This window comes from Aquarana catesbeiana, linkage group LG02 (assembly GCF_042186555.1).
Source record: "Aquarana catesbeiana isolate 2022-GZ linkage group LG02, ASM4218655v1, whole genome shotgun sequence".
NCBI classification, from domain to species: domain Eukaryota; kingdom Metazoa; phylum Chordata; class Amphibia; order Anura; family Ranidae; genus Aquarana; species Aquarana catesbeiana.
In genome coordinates, this window is record NC_133325.1 from 390,267,853 (window position 1) to 390,294,189 (window position 26,337).

General features: G+C 39.6%; 1 protein-coding gene across 1 annotated transcript in view; it reads right to left on the reverse strand.

The window, feature by feature from the left end:
- The window catches only part of SRRM3 (serine/arginine repetitive matrix 3), a 643,608-nt gene that overhangs the window by 142,408 nt on the left and 474,863 nt on the right, over nt 1–26,337 (reverse strand). The window contains exon 5 of the mRNA XM_073615202.1: nt 19,588–19,722. Coding sequence (XP_073471303.1) covers nt 19,588–19,722 — 135 coding nt within the window. The remainder of the gene's footprint in view (nt 1–19,587; nt 19,723–26,337) is intronic.

Consider the following 26,337-nt stretch of genomic DNA (forward strand, 5'->3'; position numbering starts at 1 on the left):
AACAGGCTGAACAGCCGGTACATCGGACTGGATAGCAGGTACTGGAACTTCAAACCGGGCAGCTGGTACTGGAACTGCAGACTGGACAGTGGGCACAGGTGCTGGCACATCAGGCAGAACAGCAGGTACATCGGACTGGATAGCAGGTACTGGAACTACAAACCGGGCAGCTGGTACTGGAACTTCAGACTGGACAATGGGCACAGGCGCTGGCACATCAGGCAGAACAGCAGGTACTGGCACAATAGGCAGAACAGCAGGTACATCGGAATGGATAGCAGGTACTGGAACTTCAAACCGGGCAGCTGGTACTGGAACTGCAGCCTGGACAGTGGGCACAGGTGCTGGCATATCAGGCAGAACAGCAGGTACATCGGACCGGATAGCAGGTACTGGAACTGCAAACCGGGCAGCTGGTACTGGAACTTCAGACTGGACAATGGGCACAGGTGCTGGCACATCAGGCAGAACAGCAGGTACTGGCACAACAGGCTGAACAGCAGGTACATCGGACTGGATAGCAGGTACTGGAACTTCAAACCGGGCAGCTGGTACTGGAACTTCAGACTGGACAGTGGGCACAGGTGCTGGCACATCAGGCAGAACAGCAGGTACTGGCACAGCAGGCTGAACAGCAGGTACATCGGACTGGATAGCAGGTACTGGAACTTCAAACTGGGCAGCTGGTACTGGAACTTCAGACTGGACAGTGGGCACAGGGAATGCAGCTGGTAGAAGCGAAGAGTGAAAGGATGGCAAGACAGAGGGAGTAGGTTTTGAAGGGAGATTTAGTGGAGCTGATGGAGGCAGTTGAGAAGCATCAGGGGAGTTAAAGGCAGGGTAGGTGCAACAGGAGGAAACAGGGTACTGGTATTTCATTGGTAGAGAAGTATATTTGGAGCTAACAGAAGCTGAATGCAACAGACTTGACCAGGCCTGTATTAATGATTGCACTGCATCAGGTTTGCACTTGGCTTGTCTGACCAGAGACTGCACTGATTCAATGCATTTTGCAAGCACCTGCTGGGGACAAGCTGAATATTGTTCAAAAAAGAATGCTGAGTCATCCTCCAACAGCCAAACTAAAGATTCTACCTGAGCTGCACTAAAAGGGGGTGTATAGTCATCACCTCCCTCAGCGACATCAGACAGGGCCAACTCAGTACAGATCTTAATTAATGGTTGCACATCTTCAAACAAAAAACTGCCTTGCTCAATAAAAACATGAGCTAGGCGGATGCCTTCTAACAACTGTTCCCTAGTGTATTCAGTCAATGTCTGATAACAAAGGTCTCTGTCATCAGTTGCCAGGAGCGATAAATACAAAATACTTTCAAAATCCATATTTCAACAATAGCTGGGACTCAGGCCCCAATTCCCAGGTGCAACCGATCTGATTGTATGGCTTCAGTATTCTGTCAGGGGATGTTATACACAACATCCAATGCAGGGGATCAGATCGCTGGGCTGCACCAAGGAATCAGGGACAAATGAGTAAATAAAGAAAGTATGTTTATTATAATGATAACGATACACGTGAAAACAAGACAGCAAACCAAAAACAAGAAAATGGTGAAAACACAGCAAACCCCAAAACCCACCTAACTATCTATCTAACTAATATAATACACAAGCAAGGAAACCAACATGCAAAATATAAGGCATAGGCCAAAGCGACAAGGGAACAGAAACCAGGAATAATGAAGCAGACCAAGGAGCAGGTAACAGGGAACAGGAAACAGGGTTCAAGGTCAGGATACACAAACGGGGTTCAGGAACAAACAGGAACAGGCTGGAACAAGAGCAGGTACTGGCAGGGACAAGGGCTAGCAGAGGAATACTGAAGCACTGGAGGTTAGTTCAGGGCGGGTTTATATAGTCCAGCAAAACCATGACAGGTGTGCTTGGTGGCAAGTCTGCAGTGCAGGCAGGGAGACCCCCGCTGGTGGCCACTGGAATTACACCCTTTTGGTGCTGAATGTAATAGTGCCACCAGCAGGAGAAACCAGAGATGACACCGTTCCTGACAGCTAACCACATGGTACAGATGGGGTATGATCGTCCCTGTCTGTACCAGGTGATCACTGTGACCAATCACAGAACTCATCACAATAGTACACAATGAATGTGAATGGCATGAATCAAAGCCTTTCATTGTGTACAATTGTCATATGATCTGCTGTTACTGGCCACAGCAGTCACATGGTACCGGCAGCGCGCTGGTAGAATGATCTGTCATCAGCTGTGTCCCGTGGACACAGCCGGTGACAGATCATGATAGGAGCGCTGCCCTTGGGGCTCCAGCTCAGCCATCATATTACAATAGGCTGGGCAAGAGGGGGTTAAAGAAGCCACCACTTGCATCTACCCAGGTGTTAAATACAGTCATTTATATAATTTGCATTGACTTAGTATGCTTCTAAACCTATAAACCTAGTATAATCTATTCAAGTATATAAAAAAATCTACTCAAACAAGTACATTCTCATCCTCCAAATCTCCAAATTCCTTTTTTTGGCTGCTGTAATCCAAACTCCTATTAGAGGGTGGCTACATTTGTTCTTTATGGTCCCACTGTTTGTAGGAACATAGCCACCCTCTCTTGCTCACTTCAAAGATGGACAAGGGATTATAGACTGTGCATACTGCAGTGCACATGAATGCCAAACAATCAGAAGTTAAAGGGAACAGGAGAGGTTCAAGAGCTAACAGAAAACAATACAAAGAAGCAGAAAAGCACAGTAAGAATCAATTTCATGAAAAATAGATTGCACGGCCTTTAAGAACTAGATGTGTATGGGTTATTTTTGTAGAATAAAAACATTTAGTGTCATTTGATTATTTTATTTTTTTTCTTCACTTTTTTAGTTCTACCTATGTTGTAAATAGAATGCAAACACAGTTTAGCTACAATCTCCTTTCCTAGGGTGATCATGGCTTACTCTGTAAACCTGCATTCACTTCAAATATCAGGCTATGCATATTTTTATATCTCTCTATGCTAGTCTGGTGTTTGAAAACAGGTTCCCTGGGATTACAAGCCTCTGGTCGATCAACCTTACTTTTATGTACAGAGAAGCTGCACATTTTAAAAGCATTTTGCCTGCGAACTGCCAGTAAACAGAATCAGAAATAATCTTTTTTTTTTCATTTCTATCCCAAAGCACAAAAAGCTATAAAGTGATATGTAATGAAAATTTGGCTTTGTCAGACATACTGTGAATTCAACATGATAATTCTGAAAACAGAGAAGTTTTGACTTTTATCCTACTCTTAAAGTTGAGCTTTTATCTAAAATAAAAGACTCCCCATGTCCTTCTTCCTCCTTATTAAAAAGCAGTTTAAATATTTTAGAATTGCTAAATAACTTTTTTACATTCTTATAGCTGCAGCCTCCCATGATCACTTTCCTTGCCTAGGTAAAGGTAATATATACATCTTTGTTTTTCAGCCTCCTGGGATATTCACCTTACATATCGCAGTAGACAGTAGTTCCATTAGCGGAAATCTTTCTACATGATCAAGCGGGCTAGCGGCCAGAACCTGGAAGAGAAAGCCAGCTCATGGCTATGAAAAAACATAGATGGCGACACAAAACAAAACCTTTACCAGTTGAAAGGCAACTGAGATGAGGGCAGGGCTGGATTTGATGGACTTGTAAGTTTGTTTATTTGCTATATTTCAGGGAGCATTTACCGTAGGGATCATTTTTATTGGGAAATGCCAGGCCTGCTTTAAAGTTGACCTCCAGGACGTTTTGTGGAATGTACTGTGAGGGCACTGTATGAAAGGCAATGTAGTTCACAAACAAAAGGTATGGAGCCAATGGAATTGGCTCTTACCACATGATCCCTGTGAACAATCACACCATTACACAATGTAAACAACTGCTGCAGTTAGCAGCTGGCTTTCAATTTTCCTCTCACATGTTGATTGGAAAGTTCTGTATAGACCAGCCAGAAGCAGTGCAATTCAGTACCAGTGCCAGTAGTACCACAAATATTGTAATCAATCCCTCTACTGTCATTCACACCTCTACATCTTTAAATAATCCCCCACCTCTCTTAATCCACACTCCTGCACTTTAATCCCTTCATCCCCATATTTCCTATGTATCTGACATGCACATTAAACCCTTTACCTCCTGATCCCTCTATGCATGACCAAGCTCCATGTTTGACCCCCCTCAATACTGGCATGTTTCTTCATTGTCATAAAAAATATGACAAATAACAGATCACCTTGGGGTGTCTGCTCTCCAAAAAGAGACTCTATCTTTCTCAAAAGCTCAATCTTCCTCAAAAAAAATATAAAATGAATTTGGGTTTAGTGCCACATGACAGAGTAATTGTCACAGTGCCACGGAGCGGAAAACTGAAAACTGGCCTGTGCAGAGGTGTTATAATATGATTGTCCTCAAGAGATTAGTTACATGTTACAAAAAGGGGTTTATTTTTTTGCAGAAGTCTATGCTGGTGATGAAGTTACAGAGGTATATTGCTGCCCACTGTATAGCAGCTAACCTTGATCATCATCTCCACTATTATTAGGGATACCAGTCTGGAATGCATAAGCACCTAGCAAGCAATCTTTTAAATGGATGCATAAATGTTGGATTCTTTAATGGAGCAGATTCTGCTGGAAGTGCTGGCTGTTTCATATTGATTCACTGTAACCTCTAATCATCTGTCATTAGTCTGGTAATACTAAATTGTTTAAAGGTGTAATCTAGGGGGCCTTGAGCAGATGGATGTAGCTACTGTTGGCTCAGAATCTAAGGTTGATTTTCCTGATAAACAGATGTAATGCTACCCCCCTAGGAGCCACTGATGAGGATGGGTCCTCTGTTCTTTGCCTCAATCTTTTACAAAAACCTCAGCCCCTATAACATTCCAGGAAGAGTGTACAAACATGCAATATCACGGGAAATCTGAAAGTAACACTTAGTACTTGGTATTAGTGATATATAAAAGAAAACAGGCACAAAAACAGGTAGTAAAGGCAAACTTAATATATTGTCACCCAATATGTTTGGCAACTAGGCAAGCATACAGTAAAACGGATTAACAATGGTAATAACACAATGCAGCATATAAAGTGATTAAAAGTAAGGGCTAGGCATAAGATGATATTTGACATCCAGATCAGCATAAACAGTAGCAAGGCCACCTCAATTGCACCAGTGAGCAGTAGTAAAGTTTAACCTACTGAGTGATGGAATGCCAGAGTGCATTTATGGCAGCGATGCTAGTCCTAGACTGATTGGGTATGCACCGTCCAAAAGAAAATGAGGATGGTAGAGGAGGGGGAGAGTAGGGGAGCAAAGGGGACTAGAATAATTATCATAGGAGGGGCAGTCCTTTGAAGTGTTCCTCTACTGCTATCACTGGGGGCCCATTAAGATCCTTGGTGCACTTAACGACAGTCCCAGTTAACCTGCATGCACTATAAAAACAGTATAGGTATAGTATAGTCTCAACACATGTGCAAAGTAGATGTGGCTCAGATGCGGTAAAAGTTTGGTATAATGCGGTATAGGTGCAGTCTAGGTTTGGAATAAGTCATTTATAGAGTGCTGTATGGGTGCAGTATGGATTGGTTACACATGGTGTCCTGCTTTGAGTGGCTCAGTCCCTGCTAGCAGCATCAGAAATGGGCAAATAGCCCTCTCACCAGTCCCCAAATGCGGCAAACTCTCACTGTAGAAAGGGGGCCCTTTTACAGTTTCAGGCTCCGATCTCCGCTGGTATGGTTTCAGTTGGCAAGCAAATATTCAGACAGAGTTGCTCTCTCTCTAACTCCCTCAGCACCCCAAACTCGCTTATCCATGTCTTTATGGACCTTGCTTTTTGCACAGTCATATTGGAAAAAGAATAGGCCATCCCCAAACTGTTCCCAGTGGAGCATGAAATTATCCAACATATATTGGCATGCTGACATCTTAAGAGTTCCCTTCACTGCACAAAGCAAGGTCCATAATGACATGGATGAGCTAGTTTGGGGTGGAGGAACTTGACTGGCCTGCACAGAGTCCTGACCTCAACCATCCAACATCAGGCTGGACTAGTGGGCTCTCGGGAGACCCAGACACACACCTCCTGTGGAGCCTCTTTGATGCCTTGGATATTAGTGCAGATTTGTCCATACGTGACGGACTGGATATTCATTTGAATACTTCCTGTTTCGGCTGCATCGATTCTGACTGATGTTGTATAAAGATGTGCACTCCTAGCTCACTTTTCACCCACTAGAGCTTGAACCAATGTGTTTTTGCCACTCCTATATGCAGGTCTGTATCTTATAATCTACACCATACATGTCGACCAAGTTTCATATATGCTCCATATCAGTGAGGTGGAGTGTCTTCTCTTTAGCCTGAACACTTCTCTGGTCTCCCCTTAGCCTGAACACATCCAATTATATAGATGTTCTGTGATTCACATATGGAGGATTAAGCCTTGAAGAATCGGTAATGCCCGCGAAACATGTTGTCAGATCCTGTACAAGTCAAGAGATATCATATCTGTTAATTTTGTGATGGGTTCTCTACATATATTTGGGCTTTAGGTGTCCTTTTTGCCTCTTTTTTATGAACACTAGATGTATCAATAAAAAAACTTTTTTATCTTTATAATTATGATTGGTGTACATACATGTTTTATTTCCTTGTCAAAAGAAGTTTATTGAGTATACAATGTTATAAAGATACATAAAGTAAGTTTACAAGGATCTATAAAGTAAGCTCATTGTTTTACAGTAGGGTTTATATAGGTAAATATCATGAAATTTCAAATATTAAACATTGGGTTCACGTAAACCTAAATTAAAGATATATATCATTTCCTTAGTTACTTTTGTAGGTATTTAAATGATTTATACCTACTATACATATTGTTTACAAGTAGAGTGTATATAGGTCAAATAAATTCTGATAATGAGCTTTAATCGTAAGGTGGAGGAAAGGAAAGAGAAAGAAGAAAAAGGGTTGAAAGGTAGAGGTATGGTCCACAAGGTTGTCCCGCTCGTCAGTTTATTATTCTTTTTAGTTCTCTTTGAAGCCTTAGAATGGGTGTCTCTGTAAGTCATTTAATCTGTTACCATGGCAACAGGACAGAGTCATTGAAGTTTGACAGGAACTGTTGTTTTATCCAAGGATGCCAAAGTTTTTCAAATTTTGGAATTTGATTTTGATCGATGGCTACCATCTTAGCATGGGACATTGTATTATTCATTCTGTGAATTGTTTCTGCTAGTACCAATGTAGGAGATTTCCATGCCTTGGCCACTGTTTGTTTTGCAGCCGTTATTAGTTGGATCATAAGTTTGAATTGAGAGAGTGTTAACCATTCCGGTTTTAGATTAAGTTAAGTTATATATGGATCTGGTTGTATTATTTTTTTTAAATATTTTAGATGCAATCACAAAGACTTCCTTCCAGAAGGTTTGGATTACTGGGCACGTCCACCATATGTGTAAATATGTGCCTATTTCTGGGCATCCTCGAAAACAAAGAGCTGAGGTATTAGGTGAATATTTTGCCACTCTAGCGGGTACAAGGTACCAGCGAGTTAGGACTTTATAATTTGTCTCCAGTGCTAAGATGTTGGGTGAAGATGACTTAGATGTGAGCCATATGTTAGACCAGTCCGTGTCTTCTAAAGTTCGTCCCAGGTCCTCCTCCCACCTCTGAACGTAAGAGGGTCTATTAAGATTTGGTACTCCATATAATTGATTATAAAGTGATGAAATTGTACCTTTAGCAAATGGATCTTTTGTACAGATTGATTCAAAAATGGATAATTGGGATAATGGTGTATCCCCCTTTAGGAATGGTGTATAGAAATTTTTGATTTGGAGATATCTAAATATCTCAGAGTTTGGTAGATCATATTTTTCTCTAAGCGATGGGAATGAAAGGAATGATTTAGATGCTATGAAGTCATTTAGTGTCTGAATGCCTGATGTTGTCCAAGCTTTAAAAGAATTTGGGTAAATCCATGCCGGATAAAAGGCCGGATTTCTGATAAAAGAAAGGAGAGGATTGTGTGGAGATTGTAACTGATATTTGGTTTTTAGTTTATCCCAGAGAGATAAGAAGTGTTTAGTTATGGGATTATGAATTTTAAAGCGGTCTTTAGGATCAAGCCATAATAAATTTGATATTAATAGAGGGTCATTTTCTGAAGCCTCTATAAATACCCATAATGGGATTACCTGTTTTGCATGGTATTTGGACAGACTGGCCAAATGTGCCGCTCTGTAGTAGTTAGTAAAATTAGGGTATCCCAGGCCTCCTTTATTTTTGGGAAGATGTAGTGTGTGTATAGGTATACGTGGTTTAGAAGAGCCCCATATAAACGAAGTTGCTCTTTTTTGTACTATTCTCAAAAAATAGGAAGGAATTGGAATAGGGAGGACTCTGAATAGATAAAGCAATTTGGGTAGAATAGTCATTTTGATTGCATTAATCTTCCCCATCCAGGATAAAGGAAGTTGCGACCATTGTTTTATTAGATTTGTGATCTGTCTTAATACAGGAGGATAATTGGTTGAGAATAAGTCAGAATGAGAGGCTGTTAAATGAATTCCAAGATATGGGATTGATTTTTCTGCCCATGTGAATGGGAGTGCAGCCCTAGCCGGGATCAATTCCATGTTTGTGAGTGAAATATTAAGCACTAGGCATTTCTTAGGATTAATCATAAGGCCGGATAGGGCTGCAAATCCATCAAGAGCTGGTATTAAGTTAGGACCAGAGACCTGTGGTGATGATAGAAAAAGTAATATATCGTCTGCAAATATACATAATTTGTGTGTAATACCTCCTACTTCAATGCCAGTTATAGTTTGGTTTGTTCTGATATATTGGGCCATGGGTTCGAGTATAAGGGCAAATAATAAGGGAGATAATGGGCAACCCTGTCGGGTACCTCTTTCGATATTAAAGGCTTCAGATTTGTATCCAGCATATTTTATATAGGCTTTGGGTTTATTATATAATGCTTTGATCCATGTTAAAAAGTGGGGTCCAAAACCCCATTTTTGTAATGAATATTGCATATATTGCCAGGATACTGTGTCAAATGCCCTCTTAATATCGAGAGATAGAAAACATAAAGGGATTTTCCGTTTTTTAGCAATATGTGCCAATAACACTGCCCTGCGTATATTATCGCCTGCCTGTCTATTTGGCATGAAGCCTACTTGATCTCTATGTATTAATTTTCCTATAATGCTATTGAGGCGTTTTGCTATTATTTTTGCTAATAATTTAATATCGAGGTTTAACAGAGAGATAGGCCGATAATTCACACAGGAAGTATCATCAGAAAGGGGTTTTGGGATCATACAAACAATTGCCATTAGTGTTTCTTGCCAAAAAGAATGTCCATCTAGAAGTTTGTTAAAAGTTTCAGTGAGAATGGGAGAGAGTATTTCTGAGAATGTTTTATAGTATAAAGCCGAGTAGCCGTCTGGGCCTGGTCTTTTGTTAAGTTTTAGGTCTTTTATGGCGTTAGCAACTTCATCTATAGTTATAGGCTCATCCAAACTGCTTTTTTGATTCTGAGATAACTCAGGTAAGGTTATTTTTGAGAAGAAGGATTCAGCCTCTGTAGGATTAAATTCATTGTTTGTCTTGTATAAAGTTGCGAGATGTGAGTGAAATTTATGGACTATTTTAACTGGATTACAAGTGTAAACATTTTTTGATAATTTCAAACGTATTGGTTTGAAAGATTTGTTAGTTGAATTTAATGCCCGAGCCAAATATGTACCTGGTTTGTTTGTATTCATGTAGAAATTGTGTTTGGAGCGTTTGAGGGATTTATCAACTGACTCAGTGAGAAATAGATCGTATTCCAATCTAGATTTTTCCAGATGAGATTTTGTACTCTGAGATGGATTATCTTGAAATGATATGTAGGCTGCATTAAAATTGAGTTCTAGTTTTTTTGCTAGATTTTTGCGTTCCCGTTTAAATAGTGCCATTTGTCTTTGTATTGTACCACGCAAGACAGGCTTATGAGCTTCCCACAGTGTTATTGGGGAGATGTCTGTTGTATTATTAATTGATATGTATTCCTTTAAAGCCTGTTCAATGGCCATCTGATGTAGTGGGTGTTTGAGCATTATGTCCGGTAAGTACCACGTTGGGTCATGCGCTTTTGGTATGGCTGAGGTTATAGTAGTGTATACTGCATTATGGTCAGACCACGGAATCGGAATTATATCTGATGCAATAATTTCTGGTATCATTCCTATTATTAGAAAAATATGATCTATTCTGGTGAAGGTTTGATGAGGGTGCGAGAAATAAGTGAATTTCTTTTTCATTGGGTTACTTTCTCTCCATGAATCTACCAGATTGTATTTGGAAAGAAGTTGAGAAAAAGGTAATCTAGAGGTTATTTTGGATGGTGTAAAAGGTGATTTATCTAGAAATGGGAGGAGGACCTGGTTCGAATCCCCACACATTATCACTGTTCCTATTTTGTGTGTATTAATCACTTGTAATATATGTGAGAGGAATGGTGTAGGTTGTTTGTTAGGAGCGTAGTAGGAAATCACCGTGATTGCTGTATCCATTATATGACCCATGAGTATCAGGTATCTACCTTCTGGGTCTTTAATTTCTGATGATAAGGTGAATGGTGTGGATCGGTGAAATGCAATTAGAGTTCCCCTTTGCTTGGTACAGGCAGAAGCCATGTAAATTTGTTGATAAAAAGGAGAAATATATTTTGGAGTAGAATCTTTGGTGAAGTGTGTTTCTTGGAGGCATACTATGTGAGCCTTCTTGTTATGGAAAGTACGGAAGGCTTTGGTCCTTTTTTGAGGGACATTTATTCCCTGAACATTCAGGGAAAGTATATTCAGTGGTGCCATGGCAATAGATCAAATAGTTTTGACTTACTTTTTGTTATGCAGAGCTGACTGCGCAGATCAACCTGTGTGGACTGAAGAGATGAATAGATAGAAAAGAAACCAGTGAATTCTGGAGTAAAGAGTAAACAAAAAACATATGAGATTAGATGATACATTGTATAAATTATTTTTGCAAGTAATCACAATTTACCCGTGAAAGAGAATAAATATCTCTCTCAGGGGAATAAGTGCCTTCGTCACACTCCCACATAATATGGTTGGGAGAATGAGGAGGGCTAATGGGGGTACACGGATCTTCCGCTTACAGGAGAGAAGTGCTATGTCAAAAGACATCAAAATGATGTTTCATTAGTTGGAGTGCAGAATATAGTTTTTGTTGAAATTATTTATTCCAGGGTGGTTGTATATGGTTAGTCTTGCCCTAGGCTAAATAATTCAGTTAGAAAGGTACTGTTAATAACTTTGGTATTGATGAAGATAGTTTGAATTATTTTGGGATTTTAACCCTTTTAGAGTAAACAATTACATATTTTATTCATATGTAACTGTTTAGATATGTTAACTCATAAAATTGAGGTTGTATTGCTTCAGATTAGAATAAACAAAAACATAATTCTAGGAACTAGTTAGGTAATAATATATTTGTTTTAAGAAAAGAAAGAAAAAAAAAAAAAAAAGCTTCCATTACTTCTGGATTATTGAACATATTTGTCCTAAAAAGTAATAAATCTATTGTTATTACCTGATAATATATAACTGAACAAGAATTTCCTTATTTCACTTATATATTCTAAGGCTATATGAATCAGAAGTAATAAGAAATATAACTGGAATGTAACATGATCCCACACAGTGTGTGACTATCAGAATGCAGTTACATTCAGTTATAAATATAGGTTTTTAATAGAGAACCATCTCTTAGCATAATAAATGAAGAGATATCAGGAATTATGATGTCAGTCCATTGAATCTTCTTGGTCCATGGATGATGTGGCATAACGGCCTCTTTTGTGAGAATGATGATTCCCATTTTGTTCTGGAATTTTCTGGGTGCTGCCTGAAGGTGAAGATGATGCCATTCTTCTGCGTGTGGGAGTGTTGCTGCTTGTGGGTTCTGTCAGATTTAATTTTAAAAGGGTTTGTTGTAGTTCATCTGCTGATCTGCTTCTGTAAATTGTACCTTGGTAGTTAAATCTGACTGAAAAGGGGAAGCCCCATTGATACATAATGTTGTGGCGTTGCAGTTCCATTAGTTGGGGTTTCATGGATCGTCTTTTAGTAATAGTAAGTTGGGATAGGTCAGCAAAAATTTGATAATTGTGTCCTTGAAAATTAAGTTCCTTTTTTTCTCTTGCAGCAATTAGTATTTGTTCTTTCGTTCTGTAATAATGAAATTTTGTGATTATATCACGTGGGGGTCCATCTTTCTTTTTGGCTGTGAGGGCTCTGTGTACTCTGTCCAGTTCTAAACGTTCAATAGGGATATCTGGCTTTAGTTCTTGTAATAGAGCAGTAATAGTAGATTGCAGGTCTGTCACAGTTTCAGGTATTCCCCTTATGCGCAAGTTTGAACGTCTGGCTCTATTTTCGTAATCTTCGAGCTTAGTTTGAAGTATTAAATTCTCTTTTTTTAATTGTTTCAATTCTGTTATATTTTCTTGGGTTGTAATTTCAATTTCATCCATTTTTATTTCTAAGGCTGCGGTGCGGTTTCCCAGCTCTCTTATTTCTTTGGTTAGGCTGTTTGTTATTTGGTCTGAGGTTTGTTTTAAAGCCTTATGAAGCATCTTTTCAAATTGTAATAATATTACTGGGGATACTGAGGAGGCTTGTGGAGAAGTTTGTGAGAGGATTTGTTCTGTATCTGACTCAAATGGAGAGTCTTGCTGTGACATTTTCTGTCTGTGAGAGCGCCCTGATGCTGTATCTTGTGAGGTGACTGGAGCTGCTTCAGCTGCAGTGAGTGCCTGTGAGCTCTTTGTGAGGTGGTTTTTATTTCTGCCACGGTTTCCTCCCAGTACCATATTTCCTGCCCAAACTTTCACAGTTTGTTCCCTGGGGCAAAAAGGTTCAAATGGATACCTTTTGAGCCTGCAGGCTCCGCTTTGTCCTTCTCTTCTCTCCTCAGCGGTGTGGAGCTCTAACAATGCATGTCTGCTCCGCTAGGCTCCTGCCCCCCCTCTATATGTTTTATTTCAACCATGGGGACTATCATTTAAAAGCCCATCTTCTACAATACTATTCCTTTTCTAATTTACACTGGGCTGGTGTCCCCTAGGTGTGGAATTTGTGGAACATGGGTTTCCCTCTCTATTAGGCCCTCACTCTAACAAACTTTAAATAACAAAATGTATTGAGTGAAACAAAGTGCCCAAAAATTCAAAAACAAACAAACACAAAAAACTAAATATGAATAAAAGATTTTAAAAAATCCAAGAAAAACTGACCCCTGGGAACCCTATACAGAAATGGTACAGTTGAATAGAAGAAGGAATGGGAATGATCCTTGTATGAACAAAACACAGATGTGATACAAAACCTACTTACCAACTCAAGTAAGTGTGGTGGAATGTAAACGAACATCAGTACCATAATGGCTGTTAATAAAATTATTTCAACTAAAACGCCAGTGCTCTTATATATATCAAACCACCATACCAGGGTACAAACCAACACACCCTCCAGATGGCACTAACAGCCCCCTTATTTATTCATAAAAGTGTGTAAGGTACCACTCATAGTTTAACCCTTCTGAAAATCTAGTGCGCAAATGAAAGATCCAATAAACCTCTTGTTTACAGAGAGACCTAAACCTATCACCACCATGTCTAGCAGTAATCACCTTCTCTACAGCCTGGACACGGACAGACAGCCATTGTCTTCTGCATATTGATGTTCATTATTCCAGATTTGTGCATGTTAATACACTTGGAGGAGTCAATGGTTGGGAAGGATCTGGGTAATCTGGTAGATCATGGACAGTTTCTAAAGAAATCAACATACTTTGCTGTACAAAGCATTAGTAAGACCTCACCTGGAATATGCATTTCAATTTTAGGCACCAGTTCAAAAAATAAAAGGAGAACTGGAGAGAATGCAGAGAAGGACAACCAAACTGATAAGAGGCATGGAGGACCTCAGCTTAGAGGAAAGGTTAGCTGAACTGAATTTATTCTCCCATTAGAAGAGGTAATTAAGGGGGGATATGAATACCATGTATAAATGCATGCATTGCCGATGAGAACCTGGTGCAAAGTTATTTACTTTAACCACTTGAGGACCGCCCCACGTACATATACTGCGGCAGGGCAGCCCTTAAGCGCAAAATCACGTACCTGTATATGATTCCTTTCTTTGGCTCTGGGGCACTCGGGAGCCAATCAGCGGGTCCAGCAGACCCGATGTCCGCCGGAAACCCGGCGATCATTCGAGAGAGAGAGGTAGAACAGCGGTTTGCCTATGTAAACAAGGTAGATCGCCATTCTGCTTGTAAGAAAGACAGAGATCTTGTGTTTCTGCTAAGCAGGAACAAGGATCTCTGTCTTTCTTCAGTTAAGCCATCCCCCACACAGTTGTAAAACACTCCCAGGGAACACATTTAACCCTTTGATCGCCCCTGATGTTAACCCCTTCCCTGCCAGTGTCATTTATACAGTGACAGTGCATTTGTTTTAGCACTGATTACTGTATTGGTGTCACTGGTCCCCAAAAATTGTCACTTAGTGGCAGACTTGTCTGCCACAATGTCGCAGTCCCGCTAAAAATTGCTGATCGCTGCCATTACTAGTAAAAACAATAAAAAAAATTAAAAGTCCAATAAATCTATCCCATAGTTTGTAGACATGATAACTTTTGCACAAACCATCAATATAGGCTTATTGGGATTTTTTTTTTTACCAAAAACATGTAGAGGAATATATATTGGCCTAAATTGATGAAGAAATTTGATTTTTTTACTTTTTTTATTGGATGTGTTTTATAGCACAAAATAGAAAATATTGTTTTTTTTCTAAATTGTCAGTCTTTTTTTGTTAATAGCGCAAAAAATAAAAACTGAAGAAGTGATCAAATCTATTTGTGGGAAAAAAGGACATCAATTTTATTTGAGTACACTGTTGCACGACCGCGCAATTGTCAGTTAAAGCAACACAGTGCAGTATTGCAAAAAATGACCTGGTCGGGAAGGGTGTGAAACCTTCCGGAACTGAAGTGGTTAAAGTAGAATTCAAGGAAGTGAGAGGAAGTCATTACAAAGTGGGGGAAATCACTGGTTGTCACCAGAGTCACCAGAACTACTAGTGTCCCCATTGGAAGATTTCCCATCTATTACTCTTCTGGGGACAGCCCAAAATTTTTTCATTTACTTTACTTTTGGTGATAGTGGTAAATATGACAAATAAATGGAATGAATCTCCCTAACAGGGGCACAGACGAAAATAAAAACCTGACAGATGTTCTAATCCCTCTTTACTAAATCCAAAAGTAAAAAAAAAGTTTTGTGACCCAATCCCTCAAATATCAAGGTACCCATTTACTGGCTGATTCTAATTTGATATTTAAGTTAAACTTTCTCACAATCTCACATACTATTCAAAAAGTCCTTGGTACGTGGAGTGCCCCTGCAGTCTCTTGGTTTGGAAGGTGTAATACCCTCAAAATGAACATTATGCCCAAACTGCTTTACCTGCTCCAAACATTACTTATTCACATCCTTTGAGTCCTCTTCCATTCCTTGAGAGCAAAATGTATCCGATTTGTTTGGCAGGGCAAAGCCCAATGCAATAGCAGAGCCGTTCTGATCAGGCCAAAAGTCAGAGATGGGGCGGGTTTACCAGACCAAACGAGTTATTACACCACACTATAAATGGAGCTTGTAATAGACTGGTGACATGGTAAGTTTAAACGGTGAGTCTGTTTAGAACAGGACTGTTCACAGGTACTTAGCAGAAGTACCATGTGCAGGTCAGCCTATTCTTAACCTCCTATGCAGAAACACCTGCTAATTGGCCCCACATAAAATGGATAGATACTTTCCATTGCTACCCTCCTGAGCTTTCCTTCTCTGATGACCCCCATCGTGGGCCATCCTGAGTGTCAAACTAATAAATTCTTTAACACTTGAGTAAAGAAAGGAATGATAGAGGGCAAAAGGAGTTTTTAGACAAGATCGCGTGGTGTAATTTCTCTGCCCTTTCTGTTGCCCATGAGGTCCCTGCACCTAATGCCTAGTGCCAGCACCATTTATTTCACTTTCTACACTCTTTTCCTAAACCTCAACATTTTGTCAGGGAACAGACTCCCTTTAAGAAGATATGCTCAACTTCTGGGACGATTCGTCAAGCCCTGTTCCTTTCTTACCAGTTTCCTGTGATGATCTGGGATTCCATAAATGGGAAAAAGACCAATGGCTTACTTTTACAAAAAATTAGAAGAATAGGATACTCTTTGTCCATAAGGCCTGCAACAAATATTAAGAGATTTCATACATGATCATAACCAGATGGTATTGGATGCTGTCAGTCCCGACAAAACTATTTCCTCAGCATAGCGCCCTATGTTGGCGCTGCAGCACACATACATGTTCTTTCTTACACATCTTCTGGGATTGCCCTGCATTACAACTCTTCTGGCAGCAAGTTCTGGAGATTATTCTTAAACTTACAGGTTTTTCCCTGTTCTGTTCCTTAACCTTACACTCAGGTTTTAAATGAGATACAAGAAGTCCTTGTTGATTCACCTAATAAATGCTGCCAGGGCTTGTACTCATAGCTTCTGGAAAAGTCCAAACCCACGACACTGAGACACTGGTTTGTCTGAGTGAATGACATCCAAGAAAGACCTTACTGCGGCCCACAGAGACAAAACTTCTTATCAAAACAAAAATTGGTACTATTGGGATGAATTTAAATGCTCCTCCTAATACAAGCAAATGTTGTAAGATTCTTTCTATGCTAATACTGGTGCCCTCTTTTCTTAGGCTTCTTTTGTTCTCATAGTAGCTATATGATTGTTTTAGTTTGTGATGAGTCTAAAATAGTATACATCTCCTCTCTTACCATCCAAAAAAGTTTTTTCTTGTTTTTCCTTTCTCTACCCCACTATGCTGTTTTACTGTATACCCCAAAATCCTCTGGTTCCCCACGGGTGGGAGTCTGCACTTCTTCCTTCTTTCAGTCCTTTTACCCTAGCTTTCACCTTCTGTTCTGGGTAATCATCCCAGATATTTCCTAATTCCCTAAAATTTTATAAAACGAAGAGCTTCACTGAATATTGTGAGTCAAGATATCTAACTGTAACATCCAACCAAAACATTTTGAAAACCATTTATCATTTTCCTTCCACTTCACAATTATGTGCCACATTGTGTTGGTCTAGCACATAAAATACAAATAAATAAAATTATATAAAATAAATACATTTACGTTTTTGGTTGTAACATGACAAAATATGGAAAATTTCAAGGGATATGAATACTTTTTCAAGGCACTGTATTATGCTATGCATTTTCCTTCTATGTTATTTAAACATTGACCTTCTATTTTCTGCTGTAATGTACAGAATTTTGTCAGTTTTGATCCCTGTGGGTATTTCATGCAACTTTTGTTTATTATTTTTCTTGGTGAAACTTCACTTAAATAAAAAATGTTAAAAAAAAACTTTGCCTTTAGTTATACTTTAAAGTCATTAAGATAAGGGGGCATGCTTTATGTCTGAAAGAAAAGAGATATAACCTCCACATACAAAAAGACATCTTCACAGTAACAGCTGTGAAAGTGTGGAATAGACTCCTCCAGGAACTAGTTCTGACCAATTGATTATTTTAAAAAAGAGCTGGATGCATTCCTAAAAGCACAAAATATAACTGAATATTGACATGTATAATTATTAATGCCAGAGGTTGTAGATCTAGGGAATATCTGATTGCCTTGGGGGATAAGGAAGAATTTTTTTCACCTACGGGAGCAAATTGGATCATGCTTTATAGGGTGTTTTTTTACCTTCCTCTGGTTCAACTGTGGTATAGAGTTCTGTATGTGGAAGTTTTCTATTTATGAATTTATTTATGTGTCTATTCTATTGATTGAACTAGACAGACTTGTGTCTTTTAACCTAACTACTGTATTTAACTGTGTGTTTTAATGAAAACCTGAACACAGTGTTTGCTCTTACAGTTCTGAATTTTGAAAATTGAGTACTGTCCGTGATACTTTTTTTATTTACACTAACATATCATTTTTCATGGACGAGTTACAATCACCTCAAGTTCTGAATTTATATGTCTGTGTAGCTCACTGCCACCTGCAGGCAGGGATGAAACAGAGTTTACACTTCAGTAGCTTCTTCAAAGAGAGAAAGTTCTTAATTTCTAGTTAAAGCATACAGAGATTCAGCTACTACATTCTTAAATAATTATTTAAATTAAACAAAAATGGTACAATAAGTTACAGAAAAGATGTTACAAAACAGACATACATATCAGTAAAATAAAAGAGTTCAGACCACTTACAGAGTAAGTTCAAACTGGTGATTGCAAGAGTCTCTGGCCTTTTTTAACAAGACTCTTATTAACCTTAATAGTTTCAGGTCAAAAACGAGGGTTCCATCTCTAAATGCACCAATTTTTCTTGTTCCCTGGAAAGGTATTGTAGAGCTAACTCCACCAGTCAAAGGGTCTGAGAGGCATGTTGCAAGTGTGCTGGATTATATTATAATGCCCAGTAGGCACACCCTTAATTCCAATTATCCTAGGTACATCTGTATTTATATATTACAAGGTTTACAATCCAAAAAACAACATATTATTTACCAAAGTTTGGAGTTGGTGTCTAACTACTCTACATACCCTCTGAACTGGACTGTGTTTTATCAGATATGTCAACTTTCCTGACTGTCTAGCATAGACATGAGATTTAAATCTTACCAATTTTGTTAACAACTTTTCAGTTTTGAGGAAATGAGGATGGCACTTTATTTAGTACATATGTTCCTATTCTCCCCACACCACACATTTCAGGACTGCATTCATTTGTATTTTTATATCTTCCTGGAGTTCAGCTTTCAGCATTAGCCTTGATACTAGCATAACTACATAACTACAGTCAAGCAGAAACACACATGCTCAACAATATGAAAAAAAACTATAGATCTGAATCTCAGAAGGTGGTGGATTAAATTGCCTTTCTGATCTAAGAACAAGAAAGAGGAATAGTGCCCTCTAAGACCATGCAAAACAGTACAAAATGGGTACCCAGCACACTTTGAAGCTAGCCAGCAAAAAAATAATAATACTAATACTAATAATACTTTGTTTAACTACCCCGTTAAAAACAGAGGTTATAACTGCTTCCTCCTAAAAAAACACACACAAATACCATATAAATTTTTAAAAAAAGGGGGAACATATATATATATTTTTTTCAAGCAAATGTCATCTGTGGCGCTTAATGAGCAAATAAATGCATTTTCATTTGGTATTACAGTATGAGGTGAAACCACTCTGCTCATTCCTAGTGACTAGTAGAATTTCTGATTAAATGAGTCCCACAGTGTGTATGCATGTGCATGTGAAAGTGTGTAGTAAGGATAGTAGGCTGTAACCTCTTACAGTATTGTGTTGCTGTATGCCAGTGCTACACACATAAAGGAAATACATGAATTACAATTGGATTTGACCATTGATTGTATATTATTGGTCATTACCTGTAGTCTCTATGGGTACAGTCAGCATTATACCATTCACTGTGACAGTCACATTCCAGGGTGTAGCCTTCTCCATACACCGAATATTCTGTTGCATTTTCATCTCCAGGAACCACATAATGGTTTTCAATTATTCTGAAAGAAAAGTAAAATACATTTTTTAATTTATTAATGTTTAAACTGAATCACACGCAAAGATGTTAAGTCCACTTTCAGACTTCAGGACTACAGCTTTCCAAAGATTTTGTGATAAATGTAAATTACATAAAATATAGACTAGAAATATAGACTAAATAATAGACTAAATAGGCTAAAACATAGACTAAAAAATAGATCTTACTAGACAAAAGTTACAATGTCAAATGTATGCTTCATAAACTTTCAATAAACTCTTATTGTGAAAAAAAACAAAACATAGACTATCATATAAAAATATGTTGATATACATAACCAAATAACACCTACTGCTACTTCAATTTAAAACAGGAAAAACCCACAGCAGAGCATGTAAGGTAACCTAAAAAGTCCTCAAAAATAAACCTAAATCAAATTAAATTTTTTAAACCAATTTGCACTTACAGATCCAAGTCTCTGGGTTTTATTTTATATTTAAAGTGTATGAAAGTGTATGTAAACCCTAACAATAAACTTCCCTGTACTCCCTCCTTTTGGTCTGTTAAATACACAGTTCAAAGAATCAGAGCTGTCCCATGCCCTGTGTTTATTTCCTGTGTTATCTCATAGGGGAAGATTTACCAAAACTGGAGCACTCAGAATTTGATGCAGCTATGCATTATAGCCAAACAACGTCTAAGTTCAGCTTGTTCAATTAGGCTTTGACAATAAAACCTGGAAGCTGATTGGTTTCTATGCAGAGCTGCAGAAGATTTTGCACACTCCAATTCTAATAAATAACCCCCATAGAGTCTAGTTATCTCTTGCAGTTCATATCTTGGACCACAGAACACTCAATGACTATGTTGTGGAGAGGAGGAGAGTGGGAGGGCTGACACAATTCAGTACACAAAAGTAATGTGTGTTGTCAACCCACAACAAGACTTGTGCATTTCTGGTACATCAAAAGATACTTTCTGTATCCGCAGGGTCTTCAAGGTATAAACATGGATAAGTATGCATGTATAGGATGTATTGAATATGTATGATATATATATATATATATATATATATATATATATATATATATATATATATAGTATCTCACAAAAGTGAGTAGACCCCTCACATTTTTGTAAATATTTTATTTTTATTTTTCATGTGACAACACTAAAGAAATGACACTTTGCTACAATGTAAAGTAGTGAGTGTACAGCTTGTATAACAGTGTAAATTTGCTGTCCTCTCAAAATAACTCAACATACAGCCATTAATGTCTAAACCGCTGGCAACAAAAATGAGTGCACCCCTAAGTGAAAATGTCCAAATTGGGCCCAAAGTGTCAATATTTTGTGTGGCCATCATTATTTTCCAGCACTGCCTTAACCCTCTTGGGCATGGAGTTCACCAGAGCTTCACACGTTGCCACTGGAGTGCTATTCCACTCCTCCATGACGACATCACAGAGCTGGTGGATGTTGGAGACCGTTTGAGGATGCCCCAAAGATGCTCAATAGGGTTTAGGTCTGGGGACATGCTTGGCCAGTCCATCACCTTTACCCTCAGCTTCTTTAGCAAGGCAGTGGTCATCTTGGAAGTGTGTTTGGGGTCATTATGTTGGAATACTGCCCTGCCTCCAAAGGGGGGAATCATACTCTGCTTCAGTATGTCACAGTACATGTTGGCATTTATGGTTCCCTCAATGAACTGTAGCTCCCCAGTGCCGGCAGCACTTATGCAGCCTCAGACCATGACAGTCCCAGCACCATGCTTGACTGTAGGCAAGACACAATTGTCTTTGTACTTCTCACCTGGTTGCAGCCACACATGCTTGACACCATCTGAACCAAATAATTTTATCTTGGTCTCATCAGACCACAGGACATGGTTCCAGTAATCCAGTTCCATGTCAGTCACCAGCTCTCTGCTCTGCCCCACCTGTGCTCCCTGGAGCACTGGGCTTTGGAGGGGCCTGCTTTGGCTCTCAGTGGCTCACTGATAGGCTGAGCCGGGTGCCGGTCCAGGCATGTGGGTCGCGATCTTTCCCGAGCCTGGACCAGCTCCGTGACGTTAGCTGACAGCAGGCTTCAGCCTGCTGTCTGCTGAAAATAGGTCACAGGAGTGCAGAACGAACTGCACTCCCGTGATCCACAGGAGAAGTACAGCCAAACTATTCCTGGATGTCAAACAAAATCACAGATCGCTAGTTATTACAGGCAGAGCTGCGTGTTGATAGTTCACCTCCAACTGTTAAGCTTTATGTTGAAGCAAAGTCAATGAAATTAAACAGAAAACATTACCACAGAGCTGACAATGTTGCCTGGACAGCTTTTGCGTCAGTTTAGTGGAACAAAAAAATAGAGATAGAAAGAGCCTGTTCAGGCATGCAGTAGGGGAACCATATGAAATGAAAGTGGTAGGATCGGTGATAAGGGAGTTTGTCCCACCCATGAAGAAATACTACTCCCTGATAAGGATGCTTACCTGTTTAAAGCGGTAGTAAACTGTGATGAAAAAAAAACAACTGGGCCCTCTGCAGGCCCATGTCATAACGTAGGCGCACGGTCACAGCACAGCTCTCTCAATGGACAGCATGCCATCCACTGAGTGCACACTGCGCAAGCGCTGGTGACATCACTGGCTGCTACACATGTAAATGTCTCCTAAACGGTGCATGTTTGGGAGATATTCACTGTACCTACAGGTAAGCCTTATTATAGGCTTACCTGTCGGTACAAGATACTACTCTTAAGAAATTGTGTTCACAGGTGCTTTTCATATTACTGAAAACAATGTTGATTAGGCCTGTGGTAGTGATAAGACAGCAAAGGGGATGTGACTAGTAAGATGCAGCAGTCAGAAAACAGGCAGCTGCTCTTGCATGCAAAATATACTACTAAATCCTTGTGAGATATGCTGGCCAAGTAGAGCCAAGGCAAGAACATCCATATACAGTATGTACAGCAACCATGACAAACATCAAATACATTGCGGTTGATTTAATAAAACCGGAGAGTGCAAAATCTGGTGCAGTTGTGCGTGGTAGCCAATCACCTTCTAACTTCCGATTGTTCAATATGCCTTTCCAATTAATCTGGAATTTGTGAATTTTGATATAATAGACAGCAATCTCTCTTGATACACAACATTTTTTCAAAAGTACATAGCAGGTAAAAAGAGGAGTCTTGTTATGCATGTGTTTGGTTTATGTTTCGGCAGCACTGACCCTCTCTCATGTTTTCTCCCCCTTTCCAGCTGAACCAAAGTTGTTTTTTTATCTCCTTTATTGTTGAGATATCTTTGTGAGCACAGTAGTAGTTAACCCCAAACATCATATCTGAATAAAAGAATAAACCGGTCAGCTGATTCAAGGTTCTCAACCTTGAAGTGCTTTAGATAACATTTTGTTATGATGGATTTCCAAGTTTTGCACGTTTTACTTTAAGAGACTAAAGTCACTTAATATCAAAAGTGAGAAAATGTATATACATGAGTAAATTGAAATCAGTTATTCACTAAATAAATGTTAGATTTAGTACACAGGAATGTGAACAGACACAAGAGAAGTACCGTTAACTTGATACTTCCAGTAAGGGGAGTAACACAGCTTGACAGGCCAAAATGCTTCTAAAACTCTGACAGATAAGCCTACTAATGTATATAAACAAAACCTACTGCACTGTAGTAAAATTCCAGGTCTCTAGTTCATGCGACCAGCACTTACTGATGGCATGGCAGAAAGGTGTGAATGGAGCTGGAGAGCTAGATATTCCCTAATGGTATCAACAAAGTGCAAATGTCTATGAGTAAAAGTTTGTTAATTAAAAGTCCATAAAATCTATCTAAGAAGTGTGATATATGCAACATCAGTGGCAGCTCCCCTTAGAGTGAAGCAGACTCTATGGAAAAACATAAGAGGACACAAGGGGACACTAGAGGAAGTGTAGCAAGTAAAACAAATGGGTTTATTAAAAGCTGATCGGTAACTCTCATTTAGCATAAAACAAGCAACTTTGTCAACATGTCTGTGGTAGATGTAGCAGGTCTTCCCGAAGTCATCTGTGGGTCCCAAGATGTTCAGTACTCCTATGCTAAGCGTGCCTGAGGATGGACAATGGAACCCTGGCTGGAGAGGGCAGTAACCAGCGTGGAATGCGGAAGCCATCGGACCGGAAGTGAAATCAGCGGAAGGCCAGGAGAACCACAGATCAAAGAGGTAATGCGTTTCAAAGTATCCACTTCTTTGTCGAACCATTGTTACCGTCATCCCCAGCTGGCGTTCTACTGTCCATCCTCCGCCACACTGAGCATAGCAACACCGAACATCTTGGGACCCCACAGATGACTTTGGGAAGACCTACTACATCTACCACAGTCATGTTGACATGCCTGCTTGTTTTATCCTAAATGTGAGTTGCCAATTGGCTTTTAATAAACCCATTTGTTTTACCTGCTACACTTAGTCTGGTGCCCCCTTGCGTCCTCATTTGATGGCATGACAGGCCTTAACTGGTCAGTGACGGCCTGTATTAGGGGGTATTTTGAGGGAAAGCTTTGTAGTGTGGGGGAGTGAGGGTATTGTACAGGGCTCAGGAGTGTGTATTACACAGGATGCAGGAAGGAAGTGTATATTTCACAGAGTCACACTGCATAGCTATGAGGAGTGAATATCACACAGGGTGGCAGCAACGTGATTGTTATCACAGCAGTAGGGAACACACAGGCCAGTGTACAACCAAAAATGACCCTACCCCAATTCCTGCCCAGGTAGTGAGATAGCGCCCAAATCCCCCATTATTACACAGCTCTTTCCCAATCCCCCCCGCCAGTACAGCGCTCTGACCCCCCCACCCCCTTCCAGTACAGAGCTCTCCCTCCAAATTGCCCTAGTATAGAGCTCTGACCCCAAATCCCCCAAATACAGGAGGAGAGAGAGGAATGTTGTGGAAATGTTATTGTTGTATTCAATATGTATTGTCACAGTGTCTCCCTAGTTCTGCTGCAGCCCGGTCTAAAGAGCGAGTTGGGGCAGACTGACTCTGGTTTAAGGCCCATTTGGTAGTGGAAAGCTTCCTGTACGATGTAGAGAAGTGTTTTCAGAGTGATGTCCCCCAGCGAAGGGCCCCTGTGTAATGCACAGACGATCATCTGGGGGGAGTGTGTTCACTCTGCGAAGACATTATCGGTTAAGGGGGATGTACGCTCATGTCTCTCTGTGTGTCTGATCAGCACATGTGGGGCTATGGCATGTCCCTGCAGGTAATCTCCCATTTACATGAATGGTAGATTAATTTGGGTATGCGTTGTTCTCTGAACAATGCAGAATAAGGATTCACGCCAATGGTAATATACATACGATATTATGATGAGATATGGCCCAACTTCTTTTTCCTGTTTCTCAAAAGCTGTTTGATGTCCATATCAGATGTCCATATCAGACGTTGTGTCTCCACTTGGTCTTAGGGGCTTGATATGCTAATTTTGGAACTGGTTATATTAGGATCAAAGTGGACTGACTGTTTTAAATCAAGCAATAGACTTAACGAAGGTAATCATGTTTCAGACAGAGAGGCACCGAAGAATGTCTAATGCTTATGTGAGAAGCATGATGACAAACTAGACAGCCAATCAGAATTTGATGCAAACCTGGACCAATGACAAGGTACCAGGGGGGTAGAACCTGTATGGGTGGGAGTCAGAGGGGGGGTATAAAAGCAGTACAGAGAGCTACACACCCCTCTCTTCCTCTTGGTGTGCCCCCCCCCCCCCCTGAAAGAATGGTAACGTAAGGTGCTGTCTATGTAATGTATCTGTATTATCTTATTTCTCTTTTATTTTCTCTAACTTTTTCTATCCTAGGATTTGCCTTAATACCTTGATAGCATGTGTATGTCAATTGTAACCATATCTGCTTTTTGCATTAATTATCTTTGTAGACTGGCAACACTGTATTTGTAACATTACTATGTTATATTTGGTAATATCCGATTATTCTAACCTTTTTTTTCTGTAAAAATAAATTAGATCTTTGTACTTTAGCACCATTATCATTCCTTATTGAGTTCATGGGTTATAGCTGCAACTGCATTGGTTGATTCATATATAGATAAAAGGTTTTAATCACTTATGTTATGTATCATTAAATGTATAAGTGAGGTAAGTAAAAATCGCCATAACAGCATGCAACCAGTATTGTTGATGGTCCTGTGTATCTGTCGACTTTCCAACTTTCAGAGCTAAGTATTGTTTGTATTTGGGAACAAGAGTGTATGTTTAACCCATGTTATTTTGTGTTTTATGTAACTTTGGCATTTTTGAATATGTTGTTTGGTTGGATAGCCTGTGTTTTAGTCCTCCTATGGGCCCTAGTTGATGTAGCCTAAAGTGTTTGTCTACGGTTAAGTGTTCATTTGGTATCTCAATTGTGTAGTCAGTTTTTGTGGGGAGAAATTTTGGTTTTCTAGTGTTGTGTCCGGTCCGATTTTCGCCGGCCATTTTGTTGTAGTCTGGATTGCATCCACCATTTTGTCTTGGTCCGGTTTTCGATTGTTGCAACTGCCATTTAGTTTTTGCTGAGTTTTGGTTCCGGGTGGAATTGCTCTGCTTTTGGGCCAGGTTTCAGTGTTTAGTGAGGTT